Below are 18,259 nucleotides of genomic sequence, written 5' to 3'. Positions count from 1 at the left end.
CGAGCTGGCCCCAGATGCCGTCGCCATAGAAACTGGCAGCCCCCACAAGAATCACGGGAACAAAAAGGAGGCCCCTGAGATGATGGGGCCTTTCTGGGGAGGGCTGCGAACCTGGGCCAAGCCCAGCACCCTCTCCACCCCGGGAACCCCTACCTGGGGACGCAGCTGCCTCCAAAGACCAGCGTCCACTTGGGGTGGGTGGGGAATGACTCCAAGGAAGGGGGCAGCTCCTCCCCGTCCCTCTCCCAGGCAGGCTGGGAGAAGGACCCCCATCAAGGGAAGGCGTCTCCCCGGCTCTGCCAGGCCAAGCCTTCTTCCAGCCCGGAGCGACCGGGGCCCAGACTGCCCGGCTCCCCTGAGGACCGGCTCCCTCCAGGGTGCTAGGCCCCCAAGGAGAGTGGGGGGGGGGCCCACGGGACACTCACCCATCAGTCCCTCCCAGAGCCCCGGCCCGGCCGCTCCCAGGCCAGTCCCCAACTCCACACCGCCGCCCACTCAGCGCCCACCCGCCCTCTCCAGAGGCCCGGGCCCCCGCCGGCCGCGCCACGGCGGGGGGCGGCGGGGCGCATCCCTCCCTCCCCGCGCCGCCCCGGCCCCGGCCCCCCCCCCCCGGAGGCGACCGTCCGCCCGGAAGCCCCCGCCCCGCGCGCCCCCGCCCCGCCCGCCGCGCGCCCGGCCGGGGTCTCACCGCGTCGGCGCTGAGCTGGGCTAAGATGGCGAAGGTGGAGAGCCGGTCACAGAGGCAGCGCGTCCGGAGGGCGTCGAGGGGCACCGTGCGGCAGCCGCGCCACGACCAGGGCCCGAGCTGCGGGGGGGCGGGGGAGGAGGGCCTGGGGGGCGGGACACACGGGGGGAGGGGAGACGGGGGCGGCGTGAGCGGCGGCCGGCCGCGCCCCGGCCCCGCGTGCCCGGCCCGCGCCCGCACCTGCGCCGGCCCCCGGAGCCCCGCGCCCCATGGCCGCCGCCGAGCCACGGGAGAGCGACTCGCGGGAGCGCGGGCCGGCGGGGCCGGCGGGGCGCCGAGCCCTGGCCCCGCGCCCGGAGAGCGCCCCGCCCCAGCGCCGGGCCGGGAGGGGCGCGTGGGCGCACGTGGAGCGGGGCGCGCGCGGCCCGGGGGGAGGGGCGCCTCCCGCCCCCCCGCGTCGCGCTGGTGACCTTGGGGCCGCCCCGCCCCCACAGCCACCTCCGCGGGCCGCAGCGAATCGGCCTCCCCCCGCCCCGGGGGCGGGGACGCAGCCTGACCGTGTGCCCCCCTGCCGCCCGACCCGGGGCCCTCCTGCGGGCCGCCGCGCGGGGTGGCTCTGGTTCCCGTGAAACCGGCACTTGCTGGGCCCCGGTGCGCCGGACTGAACTCCTCTGCAGACCCGTCGCTGCTGATCTAAGTCCCCCACCCCCACGCCGGCCCACTTGTCTGGCAGCGTCCAGCCCGGCACGCGGGCGGCAGGTGCCCGCGGAGTGCCTGCCCCAGGGCCCTGGACCTGCCGGCTGGGGGGCTCCAGGCTGCCTGAAGAGGCGAGGCTGAAACCGCGGTTCAGGAGCCGCAGCTGGGGGTGGTCTCCTTCTGACTGACCCCAGAGCCGAAAAGCCCCCTCCCCGGCAAATAACTCAGACCCAGTGTCTGCCCCAGGCCTTTGGGGGGGATATTCCGGGTCTCTGCGGCAAGGGTCGCGGCCTGCCTGCCATGGATCCCTCAGCCCCAGCCCCAGAAGGAGGGAGCTGCAGGGTCCCTTCCGCAGCCCTCAGCCGGCCTCCCCCTCCCAGCCCCTCTGTGTGGAAGGCGGGCTGGGGGCTGAGGGGCTCCTGCCCTGTGCACGCCCAGGGGAGCCCTGACCCCCACGCGCCAGGAGGGTCTCTGCTCAGCAGCCGGATTTGCAGGCCACCATCCTGGGCTACCTCCTCGCTGTGTCACCCGGGACGGCGGCTACCAGCCCTAGCGTCCGTTTCCTCGTCTCCAAAATGGGGACGGGACGGTCCAGAGGATGACGTGGACACCCGTCGAGCTCCCCCAACCAAGTGCCTGCATGAACATCTTTAGGAACGCTTAGGGCCTCGGCTTCAGGCATCCCAGAACCCAGAGCAGCTTCTGTTGAATTTGAGATGTTACACAATCTCCTTTGTGAGTTTCAGGCCCCCCTGGGAGAAGGGACAGGCTCTGGGCCTGCTGGATGCCCTCGCATCTGCTTTTCTCCCTTCATCTTCCCCCCAGGGGGAAGGGCCTGCCCCTGTTTCACAGAGGAGGAGAAATGAGGCCCAAGGTGACAGCTAGGCAGAGGCCAGGAGGCCCTAGCTCCGCGGGGTGCATCAGGGCCCTGTGGCCCCAGAAGACACCCTCTCCGCCACGCCTGTCTGCCAGTGTCTGAAGTGCAGTGAGAGGAGGGGACATCCCTCTCACGGGCACTGGCCTCTGAGCCCATGGGGGCCAGGGTTTGGGGGCCCCATAAGGGATGCCACGGGAGGGCCCCCAGACCACACCTCTGCCTCAGCCTTCCCGCCTCAGCCCACCTGAACCCATGCCGGCCAGGAGGGGCCGAGGTGTGCCTGACCACACAGCTCAGCAGAGCCCAGGCAGAGGCAGGGCCGAGGCCAGGGCCTTGACCGCAGCCCCTGGGATGGAGGCCAGGTCCTCAGCTGCCTGCGTGCTCCTGCCTCCTGGCCCGCCATCCTGCACGCCCGGCGTCCCTGGCGTGGAGCGGAGCAGAAGTCAAAACCTATCCAGGCCCTGGCAGAAAGCCCTTCTCCCCTTCCTCCCTCTGGGAAAGAAGACCCCAATAACCATAGAACCAGGAACGAGACCTGATGGATGGGTCGCGAAAGGGTGTGTGGGGCCCTGGAGCGTCCTGGGAGGTCCAGCCTCATCCTCCAGCACCCTCGGCGGGGCTCTATCAAGGCCTCGCTCAGCTGCCCTGGGCACATCACCCGCCCATCTCCCCTCATCCCCCAGCACCACATAGGACCGGCACAGAGCTCTGAGTCCCTGCTGCCCTCAGTCCCTCCCACCCCCAGGGCATCCCGTCGTCACGCCTGGGGGTGTGTGTGCAAGCCCCTGACCAGGCGCCAAGACGGCCAAGGCAGGGCAGGCCAGAAGGCCCCAAGACCCAGGGCGTTCCAGGGAGGAGGCCCGCAGGCTGTTCTGGCCTGGAGACCGCGCCTCCCTCTCTCAGGCTTGTCCACAACACTGGCTATGTGCCCGCGCCTGAGAGAGGAGTCTGTGGCCGGCTGGTCCTGGGTTCAAATCTCAGCTCTGATTCTCACGGTCCAGGCACAGACGCTGCCTCAGCCCACCTCCTCTGAGTGGAGGAGGGGACCCTGAACCCAACTTGTCTGCCTGCTGAAGGCTGCTGGGAGGGTCGGGAAGGGACAGCACCCCGAGGCCTGGGGTGAGGGGAGCCAGGCTGGCTGGGGCCAGCAGACTGGCAGCTTCCCAGGCAGCGCTGGCGGGTCTGCAGGGCGCCGGGCTGACAGCTGCCTGCCACCTCCTGGGAGAAGGCCAGCCCAGGCTGGTGGCTGGCCCCACGGGGCTCTGCTGCAGGCACTAATTAGCTTATCAGCCTCCCAGAGGAGGGGAGGGCGAGGGGTACCACCCACGCTGTGGACGGGTTCGGCCAGGGCCTGCCGCTGCAGCCTCGGGCCACGGAGAGCACAAGGAGGTATCCGCCCCTGGTTCAGAGAACCAGCTGCTGGGGCGGGCAGCCTGGGAGGCAGGCAGCTGCTGGGCTCACCCAGACCCTGCGGGACCTCAGCGCGGGCTCCCCGGCCTCGGCCTCTCCCTGCTCTGGGGTCCCCCTGGCCCCGGCGGGCCATGAGGAAGGTGCAACACAGGGACGGGGACGCTCTCCTCGCTCCTCCCCCACCCCAATATTAATAGCTTCCTGTGTATTTCACCATTTAGTCTTTGCAATAATCCTCAGCTCAGCTGTGTAGATATTGAAACTGAGGCTCAGAGACGTGGTGTGATTGCCCGAGGCCACACAGCAAGACAGCAGGAGGGCCAGGATTCCAGTTTTTCATCTGTCTGACCGCCCCCCCCCCCCCCCAACCCAGGGCCGGCAACATTTGAGCCACTGAACTCTGAGGAGCAAATCTGAAAGGAACCCTCGAGGACAGCCTAAGGCTCATCCCACGCCGGGGCAGAGCTGGGTCGATGGAGGCTTCCCAGGCCGTTTGCTGAGCTTTCCGTGCTGTGCTGGGCCTCAGCCAAGGACCGGCCAGAGCAGGACGGGGGACGGCGGTCCCTGACCCGAGGGCCCTCGCCTGCATCCTAGGCACACGCTGCCCTCAGCCCTCTGCTTCAACAAAACCTCTAGGACACATCCTTTCATACCCACACATCTGAAAGTTCTTCACCGCATCTGACTGAAATCCTTCCTGCTGCAGGTGATACCTGTGACCAACTCTGCAACCCAGGCAGGTCATTCCCTCCTCGTGCACCCCGCGACCGCTCCCACATGTGGGAGACCATGGCCGCCTCGTCACTAAGCTGCAGAAGCTTGGAATATCTGCGTCACGGAGCCAGGCCCCCCCCACCGGGCCCAGGCCCGAGGAATCTGGACCAGTGACACCTGCTCCTCCCCGCTTTCGTCCAGGGCGAAGGAAGGAGCTGGACCGCGGCCCCTCCCAGCGCCAGGAGGGCGGGAGCCCCTCCCTGCCTGAGTTGAGGGGAGGCTGCAGGGGGCCCTGGGCCCCTGGATCAGAGCCCCCAGAGAGAGTCTGTGTCTCCCTCCTCAGACCAGGGCCCCCAGGGCAGCACCGGGCCTCCCCCATTGACCAGGTGCCCCGGGAAGGTCCAGCCCTTGCCGACCCCCGTGCAGGCCACCAGTTCCTCACCACGGGCTCCTCCCACCCTGCTCCTGCCAAAGCCCCCATGTCACCGAACCCAAGGGACAGTTTCCCATCCCTTTTCCTCCACTTCTGAGCTCTGAGCCAGCACCTTCTACACACGGGCCCCCACTGTACGTCCTGACCCAGAGCTGAGACCTGAGTTTCCTCTGTCACGTCCCACCCCTTGAATGCCTTACGGTCAGTCCCGAATACACCCTGCATCCTCCCTTTACCCCCAGGCCAGCCTCATCCACCCACCTCACTCCCTCGGCAGCTGGCCTCCCGCTCCCACCTCCCCCCCACCCAGCTGGTCCTCGAGAAAGTGTAACACCAGTCACTGCCACGGTGACCGTGGCCCATCCGGTGGCTGTCTGTGGCCTGCACACTGACCAGCTGGGCCAGGCCTGGCCTGCTCTTGTCTCCACGGCCACAGCCACGGGCCAGCGCCCTGGCTCTCACAGTGAGGCTGTCCCTGACCTGTGGCCTCCATCCCTCCATCCGCGGGTCCTCCCGCTTCGGCCCGGTTCTCCCGCCACGTGTGATGACCTGATGCTTCCGCTGGCATCCTCCTCGGGGAGGGCAGGACCGGGGCCTGGCTGGCTCACCTGGCTGCCCGCACCCCAGTGGGGGTGGAGTGCTCAGCCAGGACTTGCTATGGGTGGACAAGCAGGGCCCCTCTCTGCTCCTCCAACCTGGCAGTGACCTCCAGGACTCTCTTTCCCTCCCTCCTTCTTATACCTACAGACCCATCAGCAACTGGCCTTCCTTGCAAAATGCACCAAGAGTCTCACTGCCACTCCCCACGCTGTGGCCACCACCCTGGTGGGACCCACCACGCCGGCCTCCGCCCTGCCCTCCACCGCGTGTCCCCCACACAGCGCCAGCACCGGCGTTTGAAACATGCCAGGACACAGTGTCCTCTACTCTAGACCTTTTCCCAGCTCCCTCCTCATTCAGGGACCCACAGCCCCCTGGGGACTGGCCCCCTGCAGCCTCCCCTCCAGCCACACTCGGACCGTGAACCCCAGCTCCCTGCAAACCCTGCCCAGTGCGGACCTGCCTCATTCAGCACCAGTGCAGCCCCCAGGTGAGGGGCTCAGAAAAGGCAGCCTGGGTGCCAGAGAAGAGTAGCCTGGCCCCCACCCACTCAGGAAACTCTGCAGGGCCCTCCCCCACGCCCAGGGTGGGTGATCGCCGAGGTGTGTCGGAGGCCCTGGGAGGAGGCCCCGCCCGTGGCGCCCCTCCGCTCCGCTCCGCGGCCTGCAGTGCCCGGCATGCTGGCCCAGCCCCGCCCCGGGAGGGGGACCTGGGGGCCCGAGGCCTGTTCCCACCTCTGGGCAAATTCCCTCCCGGCTGCTCAGAGCTGAGCTGCTTCCCCTGAGACGTGGGCATCCGCCCTCCCCACGTGCTGTCCAGGGAGACCACAGGGACCCAGCGCCCAGCACAGGCCCCGGCATGCTCGTGGGACATCAGGGGACAGTAACAGAGGGTGCGTGGAGAGCCCCCCGCCTGCCCACCTGCCGGCCCGCTGAGCCAGGGCCTTCGCTGCATTCAGGATGCCGCCTGCCGGCCCACGAAGCAGGTGCTGTTATGGGACTGTGTGCACTGGGGTCCCCTGGGGTTGGACGGGCTAACTCACACTGCAGGCTGCGTGACTCATGTGTCCTCCCACGCAGCAGAGAGAAGCCAGAGTGGGCACCGCTCACCCCAGTGAGAGGACAGGGAGTGGGCAAGGTGTCTCTGCAGGCAGGGGCCTCTAGGAGCCCCTCAGCACTCCTCAGCCCCAAACCACCCATTCCAGGCACAAGCCCTGCGGAATCACGCTTCGCACATCCAGGGTACCGCCCTCCCACCTCTGCCTATTGACTTCCGACCCACAGAGCAAAGCTTGTGCTGAGTCTCCTCCTCCAGGGAGCCTGCCTGGATAAGCCATGAGTTCCTGAGCAGTGCACCTGGCTCCTCCAACGGGCCCTACCCTGCTGCCGTGCTGGGGCTCCCTTCCTGGGTCTCGCATCGCCTGGCGCCGCGGCTGGAGCGCGTCGTGACTCTCGGGCACCGCCCCTGCCCCCCAGCCCTGGCAGCCCTGCCTGCCGGTTCCGGCCCAGAGGAGCCACCGGGGGCTCAGCACACAGGCACCCTCTCCTGCCTCCAGGCCTTGATCTGGGCCAGTCCCTCTGACCACACACCAGCCTGCCCCCTGGCTGACTCAGCCTCGTCCCTCGGGGCTCCCCGAGGAGGCAGTGGCATCTCCAGGAAGCCTCCTCAGCCTCCTGTGCCTCACCAGCCCCCATCTGGCCACGGGCCTGTGAGAACCTCCAGGGCAGGCCCAGGCCAGCTGCAGCCCCCTTGCTTCAGGGCCTGGGGGCAATGCTTGTGGCCCTGGGGACGCAGGGCATGGGTATCCGCCTGACCTGGGTCTTGCTGAGTCGCACCAGGCAAGACCCACGCCCCCTCGGGCCTGAGTCCCTGCCCGTGGGGCTGGCTCTCGCAGCATGACAGTGCCTCAGGCTGGCTCAGCATCTGTGGGCCTGTGACCAGGGCCTGCAGGGCTTCTCATGGTCTCCACGATGCCACAATGCTAATCTCCTCGCTCCCACCTGGTGCCGGCCACGCTCTGAGTCAGGGCTTCCCGCCGCAGGCCCGCCCACAGGCTGGAAACCTGGCCGTCCTCAGGGCCCGGTGGTTCTTCACCTCACCCACCCCACCCACCTGGGCAAGGCCACCAGGGCCCCAGGACAGAGGCTGGGACCCTGAGTTCCCCAGCCCCGCAAGGGAGTCATCTGGTCTGGGAGGGCCAGGGTCCTGCCAACCCCAGCCCACCTGCTGACTCGTCCCAGCTCAGAGCCCCGCATCCCAGGAACCCGACCTGCGCCCTTTGCCCCTCACTCAGACCTTCTCCTGGTGCGCCTCTGGCCCAGCTCTGTCCTGCCTGTCACCTACCCCTGCCAGCTGAGCGGCCAGCGCCTCGACACCCCATCCCTCCCCCTCCAGCCACTGGGGCAGCTGGGGTCAGGCTGGTCCATCACTCACTCATTCAGCAAGCGTGTCCCTTGCCTGCCTGCTCAGGCCCTGTGCTGGGCACTGGGCACCTCCACGGCTGCTTCCCTGGCTCCAGTAGACCCCAAACCTCACCACCCCCAGCCGGCCCAGCTTTGTCTCCTCCGAGACACCCTCCCAGACTGCGTGGCTTCGTGAGCTCTCCCCTCTGCCCTCCATCCCATTCTTTCATCCCCTCGGGCTGGTGTCTGACCCTGTCTGCTGTAGTCTGCCTCCAAAACTGTGCTATGGGAGCGTCCTGGTTCCCATGCGGGGACTCCAAATCCCCCCAAAAGCTGAGACCAGCACCACCACCTGAACTGTCGTCACAATCTCCACCCTCATGGCTCTCACTGAAGCCCCCACCAGCATCAGTAACACCATCAAGACCATCCACAGCACAATCATCACCACCACTGTCACCGCCATCACCGCCTACATCAATACCAGCCTTATGTTAGCAACAGCACCACCACCAGCACCAAGAACGACACAATCATACCACCGCCGTCACCGCCAACACCAACACCATTACCACCACATCGCCACCATCATCAAGAACACAGGCACTGCTACCACCACCGCCAGCACCACCAACAGTCACACCAGCAGTGGCAACACTACCACTGCACCAACGTTATCACCACCACCACCACCACCCACCAGCCACGCTCTCACGCGCACCACCAACACTACCACCTTCCACGGCACACTCATCACTTCCGTGTCACCACCATTGCTCCGTCATTTTGGCCGCCACTACCACGTGACCCCCATGGTCACCAGCATCACCTCTGCTGTTAGCAATATCACCATGACTACCACCACTTCTGGACCAGCACCACGTCTGTGGACTGGCACTAGCTGGTAACCCCCAGCCGTCACCAGCATTCAACTCGCCACGTTCAGGGCACTGCGTGGGCAGAAACCATCTCGCAGGAGGCCTCACCACCATCCCCATCACCATGATGGGTCAAACCCAGGCAACCACGCCATCACCACCATCCCTCACACCCCTGACCACACTGCACCCTGCAGGCATCTCCCAGTTCACCTGCCTCCCAAGGTGAACTTCAAATTCATTTCCTCATCCCCCATTTCCAGGTGCCTCTGCACCCAGGCCGAGAAAGGGTAACGGACACCCACGGTCGCTCTGCCCTCCCTGCCAGCTTCCAAGTTTTCCTGTGTCCATCCCACATCTCGCCCTCCCGCATCCCGGGTCAGCTCCCTGCAGAGATGAGGGCAGTGGTCCCTGCCCTCCCAGTACCACCAGCAAACCACGGAGCCGCCTGGCAAGCTGGGGTTTTGATTAAGACTTTTCCGCCTCAGGAAACTAGTGATCACACACCCTGGGCGGAGGGAAGCAAGTCTCACAGGGGAGGAGGGTCACCATGCGCCCTCCAGGCCCATTCCAGCGGCAGGGACCCCGCAGTCCCCCGGCCCCGCCCTCCCCATGCCTCTTCAAGATCACTGGGGCCATCCAAGTTCAGGACCTTTCAGGGTCACTCAGCCTGGGGTCAGGACCCATGAGCTGGCTATGTGACCCAGGCAAGCATCTCCACCACTCCGGGCCTCGGGCTTCTTGTCTGAGGTCTGGGGCCTGTCTGAACTTGGAATGAGCTTTTGGCAGAAGGACCAGGCCCAGAGCAGGTGCCCAGGAAGTGCCACTCTGTCCTTCCATAACCCATTCCCATTCTGCCTGTGCTTCATTACCTCAAGGCCAGAGAGCTCACCCCTCTCTGCTCCTAAAAAGAGGAGCTGACAGAGACCCCCAGGCCCATGTCTCGCTGGACGACTTGTACCCCAGCACCCTAAGTGCTCTTGGCCTCAGTGCCTTTGCACATGCTGTGCCTTGGGCCGGGGTGGGGGGCACTTTTACCCTCCTGCCCCAGGATTCCAGCTCACCCTTCACGACCAGCCCAAGCTCCCAACCCCAGGAGGCCCACCCCTAGAGGTAGCCCCTTATCCCCAGCATGTGGGGCCGCCAGCCCCCAGCCCCCCAGCCCCCTGAGGACAGATGCTTTGCCTGAGTGGCTCACTGCTGTTTCCCCCTCCCCCCCCCACACCCCGCAGTCTTCTTGGAGCAGAGCGGGGAAGGAAATGACAGCGTCTACTTGCTGAACATTTGCTGGCTCCGGTTCCTTAACACACACCATCTCATCTAGGAATCACAGCCGCCCCTTTAACAGATGTGAAAACTGAGGCTCAAGGAGGCTAAAGGGCTTGCCCTCAGTCACCCGTCGGTGAGAACAGGGCTGGGATTGGAGTCCAGGCTGAAGGTCAGAGCACAGCCCCACCCCCTGCTGTGTCACAGAGGGCCCGGGATGTGTACCAGGTGGAGCACCTCCCCATCTGACACGACCTTGCAGGGGGTGGATGGGGCGACACCGTGGGAAGAGCAGGGACAAAGGCTTAGCCTGGGGAGCGGGGCGTGAGACTCCAGGAGGGTGCGAGGGAGACAGGGCCCCGTGGGAGGAGGCAGGGTCTGGGCAGGGGGCAGCCCCCACCCTGACCGCTCCTCCTGGGAGGACGAAGAGGACCCACATGCTGGGCGCGGGTGAGCGCTGAATGGGGGCCGACGTCACTCTGAAGACACAGAGCTCGCGAACATCGAAAACAGGACAGATGGGTGAGATCCCTGCCAGGAGTGGCCTGAAGTACCTCTGTCTCCAGCCAGACCTGGCCCTTCCGGGAGAGGCCCATGCCCTGTCCTCACGTGCACCCTCCCTGTGCCAAGCGGCCCAACGAGGCAGCTGCCCCCTCCCCCCAGGGGGCCCCTCCCCGCAGATGGCCCCTCTTGGGGCCGCTGGGTCTCAGCGGGGGAGGGAAGTGAGCACCTTCCCCCTTCCTGGCACGGCCCCGTGCGCTCAGGGCCCAGCACTGACCTCTCTGTGGGTGCTCCTCCTCCTCGTCCCCCATCCACACCAGTGAGGGCGCAGGAGGCAGGGAGGCGGGGAGGCCGGGAGGCGGCCCCGCCCAGCCCCGGGCCCCTGATCACTCGGCCACTTACCCAGGGACAGACGAGGTGGTTGAGTCAGCCCGCCCCTGCCCGGCGGCAGCTGCCCTGCACACCCCGGGCTTCCTCCCGAAACTGAGCCCCCCAGCGCGGCCTCCACCCGCACCCCACCCCGTCCAGCAGATCCTGGGAGCTCAGGGCCAGCCACACCCTGTGCCTCCCCTGCCTCGTCAGCCCCGGCGCCTCACCCTCGCGTCTCCATGGACACCACGCGCACAGGGCCGCACGGCCCCACCAGCGACACGGGGGCCCCACAGAGGTGGGAAAGCACAGGGACAGGATGCAGCGGGATGCGGCCCAGCCAGGGACTGCTCCCGGGATCGCTCCCCACACTCAGGCAACCCCCGCTACACCAACGCACTGCGACCCCCCTCGAGCACACGTCTGGGAGGCCCCCAGCCTGCGCCTGGCACAGGACCTCGCCCCCTCCCCCGACGCGCCTCACCACTGCCCAAGCAGTGCTCTTTCCAGCAGGAGGAGAGAGGGCGAGCGGGGCAGGGGCCGTTGGGATAAGCCCTCCCAAGGGCTTACTGTGCACCTGGCGGGGGGAGCAGTGGACGCGGAGACCTGGGCCCTGCCCGCGGGTGGAGCGCACACGCTGCCGGGCGGAAGGGCAGACATGCGAATGCACAGAGTTCCTGCAAGTGGGGGTCAGAGCTGGGAGAAGGGGATGGGGGGTGGGTGTAGGAACAGGCGGAAAGGCCTCCCGGAGCAGCTGGCTTTTGAGGCTGGAGAAGAGGGACGGGACCAGGGACAAAGGCGCCCAGCGTTCTAGCAGCACCAAGGAGGGGAGTGGTGAGGGGCCCGTGGGGCGGGGGGCAGTGGCTGCGCGAGCCTGGCTGCCAGCCAGGGCCGGGGCAACGCTCACGGCCCCAGGTTCAGAGCACCGCTGCTGTCCCTGGGCCATGACCTCACGGCGACCTGCCCCCTCCAGCTCCCAAGCCCAGCGGGACACAGGCAGGCCCCTTGAAGAGAGGGCAGGCTCACAGCAGGCCTCTGCCAGCCCCCCTGCTCCCCAGAGACAAAGCGGGAGGGGACTCAGAGAAGGGGTGAAGGTGCTGGGGCTGAGTCCACAGCAGAGGCTAGGACGGGGCGGGTGGTCTCGGCTCTGAGGGCCGCGTTGCACCCCTCCCCCAGCCCCAGCCCCCCATCCGGGTGGGGGGAGTGGAGCACATCCCCCATCTCCCTCCCAGGCCCTTCCCAGGCCACCAAAGAGGCCCTCTGTGTGCAGCCCGACTCCCACCCTGTCCCCCTCCTTCTCCCCCCTCAGCCCGCCTCCTCTGCCCCATCAGGAACCAGCCGGCGTGGGAGAGATCGGGATGGGAACCGGCCGCTGACAGCGACCTGGGGACCCTGCCAAGTCTCTCTTCCGCGTGCCCCCCTCGGCCTGCCCCCTCACTGCCCTCTCCAAGGAAACCGCGGATGGGGGAGGGGCACGGCTCTTAAAGAGACTAGGACATGCACTTGGGCAAGCACCCCAGGGCGGGGGCTGAGTCTGGGTCCCGAGCGTCCTCCAGGACAGCTGCACCTGGCAGGGTTGGGCGTCTGCATAGGGTGGGGAGAGGGCACAGACTGGCAGGACCCACGGGGCGGCCCGGGGCTGGTCAAACAGCACGCGGGGCCTCCGTCTCCCCAGCCAGACTGAGAAAGCCCGTGTGAGTAAACGAGGCGGGTCTAAAGGTGCCTGGAGCGCAGTCAGGCTTTGGAAAGGACCCAGCAGACTCTGCGGAACGTCACGCCCTCCACCCGCCTGTCCCAGGGTCTGCTCTGCCAGCTCAAGTTCCAGGGAATAAGGGTGCCAAGTGCCCCAACCCGACTGGACAGGAGCCTGCTGCAGGACTTCTCCGAGCCTTTACAGCTGACTCGAGTGGGGACCCAGGAGCACAAGACATGGTGGGCATGGAACCCTGCTGCCCCTGGAGCCCACGTGGGACTGGCACCTGGCAGAACTCCTCCTGAAGCGCTGGCCCAGGCCTGGCCTGGGCCTTTCACTCAGAGAAGATAGTCTGCAAACCGTTTTGCAGGTTGTCCCTTTTAGAAACAACATAGAGAGAGTTACACAGAGCACTTTCATGCTCTGTGTAACTCTCTCTATGTTGTTTCTAAAAGGGAAACTGCAAAACGTTTGCAGCTTCTATGAGTGAAAGGCCCAGGGAGCTGTCCTTTCAGAACCACAGAACTCACTCCAGGGATGCGCTCCTGGCCTTCATCAACCCCTGCCACCCACCAGCTCATCCTTCCTGCACCCATCCTCCACCCACCCACCAGCCCAGCCTCCATCCACCTGTCCTCCCCTCACCGGCCCAGCCTCCATCCACCTAAACGTTTGAGAATTCTGCAAAGACCCCCTTTCCCTCCCTAACAGCCCTGCTCCCAAGGCCCTCACTGCCACTGGCCAGGCTGGCGTAGGGGTGCAGGGGTGCGGGCTGTGGGGGAGGCAGCCTTGAGCCTCGCGGTGAGCAGTCGCCTCAAGTGTCGATGTTGAGTCTGTGTGTGCAAGGGTGTGTGTACAACTGGGGGCGAGGCAGGTGGAGGGTCTGCACTGTGGGTGGAAGCCTCTGACTCAGACTTTCCAAGACGAGTGTGTCACATGGTTGACTGTTGCGTGTGGCTGGAAGAGGAGGCAGCCCTCCACGCACATGACACGTGCACAATTACATGTGAACACGCACAAGTGACTCCAGATGAGACATACGGTTGGGGCTCAGTGTGTGACCAGGACCAGGGCTCAGTCTGGGTTTGGGATCTAGGCTCCATCAGTGACCAGGGTCCAGTCATGGGTCAGAAGCTCCCTACTTCTCAGCCGATGGTCACTGATGGCTCTCACCGCCCCCCCCGCCCCGGCACCCCCCCCCGCCCCCACACGATTCTGCAGACGTGTGAGACTCTCATCCAAACACACACAACCACAGGCCCACGCCAGCACAGACCCAACCTCTGGGCATGCCGGTGGAAGCAGACCTGGGGCCCTGTCCCTGGTCCCCATTTCACGTCGCTTGGGAAACCCTGGCTCCTCTGAGCCCGTTGATGTGAGACGCGGCCCCACCCGGCGGTGGAAGGAGCTGCTGTCCAGCACAGAGCAGGGACGAGAGGGGCAGAGTCAGCCTCCTTCTCCCTCAGCGCCCCGCCCCCACACAGCCTCGGGGTCCCAGGCTGCCCAGCTCTGGATCAGAGGCCTCAGTCCCGCTCTGAGCAGGACCATAGTCCTTCCAGAGCCTCGGCTTCCCCAGCGCTCACAGGCACAGTCAGCGGGGCTCCCAGGGCCGCACCCTGGACTGAACAGGGAGCTTGTGGGCAAAATGCATTGCAGGTCAGCTCAACAATGCACAGCTGTTGGCACCTTCCCGCTGTCCTTGGGACCCCGGGCCCAGGCGCAGAGACCTTAACAGTCCCGTCTCCCCGGAGGTGACCGGGGTGAGCAAAGCAGGCCTGGGGCAGTGGGTGGGCACCCCACATCTGAGAGAGGAAGGGCAGGTAGAGGCCACAGCCGGTGGTGAGCAGCCCATGGACCTGGCTGTTGTCCTCTCCCCAACCCCAGCTCTGCTCCCACACTCAAGCAGGCAGACTCCGGCCACGGGGATGGGAGGCTGAGGCTCCCAGAGGACGGAATCTGCCCCTGACCATGCAGCCTCAAAGGACAGTGAACTTGACACTGGGCTGGCCAGACCTCTCACAACCTGCGGCCCAGGGAGAGCACAGGGGACGGGTCCACCTTTCTGGGTGCTGGGCCGCGGGGGGAAGCAGGTACCCCCACGGGGCTACAGGCAGCCTTTGAACAGCCCGGCGGGAGGCCTTCTGGGCTGCGGGGAGGGCCTTGTGCTGACATCAGGGATGGACTGCAGCCACAGCGCAGCCTCCCGCAATGGCCAGAGGGGCCGGCTTGAGCCCTGGGAGCATGTGGGCCCTCTTTCTTGCTGATTCTTTTTTCATGCTTTTCTGATCCTCCATTTTGTACAAAGAGTTTATGCTGCTTGCGAAATCCAGAGAAGAACAGTTGACAGCACACAAAGCCAGAGGGCCACCCCAGGGTTACAGGCTCCGTCCCAGCTCTCCCCCAGCCCAGCCCCTGGGCCTAGATGCTGTCTTCACACCCCCAGCGCCAGAGAGGGAAAGGGCAGTGGAGTCTGCCGCATGGCCCTGCACACACGGGGCCTTTGCACCGCCTGTTCCTTCTGCCACAATGCTGGTCCCCAGACACCCGCATGCACAATGCTGTGTCAGGCCTCCGCTCAAACACCACCCCAAAACGGCTTCTGTGAGCCTGCTCTGAAAGGCATCTCACCCCACCTGCCACGAGATCCACTGCCTCCACTTTTTGGCATGTGGCATGACCTGAGAGTTTCACAGGGATCTCTATATGTTCCTACTTTCCTGTCCCTCCTCACCAGCGACAGGAAGTGGCTGAGGGCCAGGACCTTGCAGAGGAGTGCCTTGTTGGTGGTCAGTAATCATTGGAGGATGGGGGGGTGGGTGGGTGGGTAGATGGGTAGACTGGGGGGTGGGTGGATGCATGGATGGATGGATGGAGGGGTGGATGGGTGGATGAGTGAGTGGATGGGTAGATAGGTGGGTGGGTGGATAGGTAACTGGTAGATAGATGGATAGAAGGGTGGGTGCGTGGATGGATAGGTGAATGGGGAATGGATGGATGGATGGGTGGATGGAGGGGTGGATGGTGGATGGATGATGGATGGATGATGGGTGGATAGATGGATGGATGGATGGATGGGTGGGTGGATGGTGGATGGATGGGTGGATGGATGGATGGATGATGGATGGATGGGTGGGTGGATGGATGGGTGGGTGGATGAATGGATAGATGGGTGGGTGGATGGATGGCTGGATGGGTGGGTGGATGGGTGGATGGATGGGTGGATGGAGGGGTGGATGCATAGATGGATGATGGATGGATGATGGATGGATAGATGGATGGATGGATGATGGATGAATGGATGGGTGGATGGATGGATGATGGATGAATGGATGAGTGGATGGATGGGTGGATGGGTGGATGGATGGATGGGTGGATGGATGGGTGGATGGATGGATGGGTGGATGGGTGGATGGATGGATGGATGATGGATGGATGGGTGGATGATGGATGGATGGATGGGTGGGTGGGTGGATGGATGGATGAATGGATGGGTGGATGGATGGACTGATGGATGGATGATGGATGAATGGATGGGTGGAATGATGGATGGATGATGGATGGATGGGTGGGTGGATGGATGGGTGGATGGGTGGGTGGATGGATGGACGGATGGGTGGGTGGATGATGGATGGATGGGTGGATGGATGGGTGGGTGGATGGTGGATGGATGGGTGGATGGATGGATGGATGATGGATGGATGGGTGGGTGGATGGATGGGTGGATGGATGGATGGATGGATGGATGATGGATGGGTGGATGGATGGATGGATGGATGATGGATGAGTGGATGGGTGTATGGATGGGTGGATAGGTGGATGGGTGGATGGATGATGGATGGATGGGTGGGTGAATGGATGGGTGGATGGGTGGATGGATGGATGATGGATGGGTGGATGGGTGGATGATGAATGAATGGGTGGGTGGATGGATGACAGATGGATGGGTGGATAGATGGATGGATGGATGATGGATGAATGGATGGGTGGGTGGATGGATGATGGATGAATGGATGGGTGGGTGGATGGATGATAGATGAATGGATGGGTGGGTGAATGGATGATGGATGAATGGATGGGTGGGTGGATGGATGGAAAGGTGGACAGGTGGGCAGGCGGAGGATGGACAGATACATGATGATCACATTCCTCCCCAACAGTTCCCATAGTTCCCAACACGCAGTCCCAGCAAACTGGCCCCTCACCCCCTGCAGCCTTCCCCCAGCACCCCTGCACCTCTCCAGCCGCCTGGCCATGCCTCGCGTTCCTCCTGTACCTTCTAACCTCCACATTTTTGCTCAAACTGTGCTTCTGCCAGAGACCCCTCCCTCCTGTTCTCTACGGGGAAAACGTATCCTCCTTGAGTGTCAGCCACTCTGGGAGCCTCCCCTGACCTCCCGGGACGCACCTCCGTCACTGCACTGCCCACAGCATGAGGGACTCGCCGCATGTGCCTCCTGGCCCGGGGACCCGCCTGGGGACTGGCGGTGCCGGGGCTGAGAGAGGCGGGTGGTGACAGTGACACGCAGCTCTCTGACCACCCCCTCCCCAACAGACACCAAACCCCTTGGGGGAAGGCCCAGCCCCCACCAGGCCCACCTGGCCCATCAGGACCAGACGCCAAGCTCTCTCCTGCCCAGTCTCCCCACATTCTGACCCTCCTCGCCTCTGAGGGCTGCCCCCACTCTAGGGCCTTTGCACAAACTCTTCCCTGTGACTACATGAGCTCCCACCCACCTTTCCCTTCGCCTCCCGGTGCCTAGGAGGACACCTTGCTCTGGGTGGCCACACAGCCCTGGGACCCCAAATCACAGCCTGGCCAGTCCAGCCCAACATGCCGCCCCCACTGGTACCTGCCATGCTGCAGCACTTGACGCGGGCTGGTGCCAGGTGCTGGACAGGGAATTGGGCCTGGGACCCCGGAAGCCCCCGCCTCGGCCTCCCATCTGATCACTTGGGGTCTCACCCAGCTGCCCCAATCTGGGGTGGTGCTCCTGCCTGTCACCTGTCACCCTGTCACTCCGGAGCCCTGACCGTGGACTTCCCCGGGAGGGGTGGGAGGCCGGCTGGGTGGGCCTCCTGATGCCCCAGAGCCTGAACTGGGCAGGGAGAGACACTGCTCGACACACAGGGCGCGGGGGCGGTTGGCGGCTCTGAATGTGAAGCCCATGTCCCTCCCGCACTGGGTCAGCCTCCCCACCCTCCCGGCCCCCGCCCCTAACCGAGCCCATCCCAGAGGCCACGAGGCCACAAAGCCCAGATAAACTTACACATCCGTCTCATCCCACAGGATACAGGTCTGGTTGGTGGTGCCCTGGGAGAGAGGGGAGGAGTCAGGCCACTTGCCCGCCCTACGAGCCCCACCCGAGGGTCACTGCGGCATCCACCTGCGTGCCTGGAGCCCTGCCTCTGCTGTTCCTGAGACTGAGTTGGAGGAGGAGGAACTGAGGCCCAGAGCAGGGAAGGGACTGGCTCGCCCCGCACCCCCCTGCTCTGAGGCTTTGCGCATTTTCTGTCTCCTCTCTGAGCAGGGCTGGGCAGCAGAGGTCAAAGCCCAGCTCTAGGTGCCCAGGTGACCAGTCCAGCTTACTGCAAAATGGGCTAACATGGAGGGCCTGGGGTCAGGGGGCACAGGTGGGGCTCAGCAAACACCCCTGTCCCGCAGGCTGCGGGGTGAAAACAGCGGGGGTTCCCACTTGGTAAGGGAGAGGGCTACGGTTCAGAGAAGTTGAGCAAAG

General features: G+C 65.1%; 1 protein-coding gene across 1 annotated transcript in view; it reads right to left on the bottom strand.

The window, feature by feature from the left end:
• The window catches only part of ADGRB1 (adhesion G protein-coupled receptor B1), a 66,471-nt gene that overhangs the window by 26,719 nt on the left and 21,493 nt on the right, over window positions 1-18,259 (bottom strand). The window contains exons 16-17 of the mRNA XM_057737274.1: window positions 17,792-17,835; window positions 689-830 (exon numbers count right to left, since the gene is read on the bottom strand). Of these exons, the coding sequence (XP_057593257.1) occupies window positions 689-830; window positions 17,792-17,835 (186 nt within the window). The remainder of the gene's footprint in view (window positions 1-688; window positions 831-17,791; window positions 17,836-18,259) is intronic.

This window comes from Hippopotamus amphibius, chromosome 5 (genome assembly GCF_030028045.1).
Source record: "Hippopotamus amphibius kiboko isolate mHipAmp2 chromosome 5, mHipAmp2.hap2, whole genome shotgun sequence".
Taxonomy (NCBI): domain Eukaryota; kingdom Metazoa; phylum Chordata; class Mammalia; order Artiodactyla; family Hippopotamidae; genus Hippopotamus; species Hippopotamus amphibius.
The sequence above is the reverse complement of the archived record's forward strand: the minus strand, read 5'-3'. Positions and strand labels throughout refer to the sequence as shown.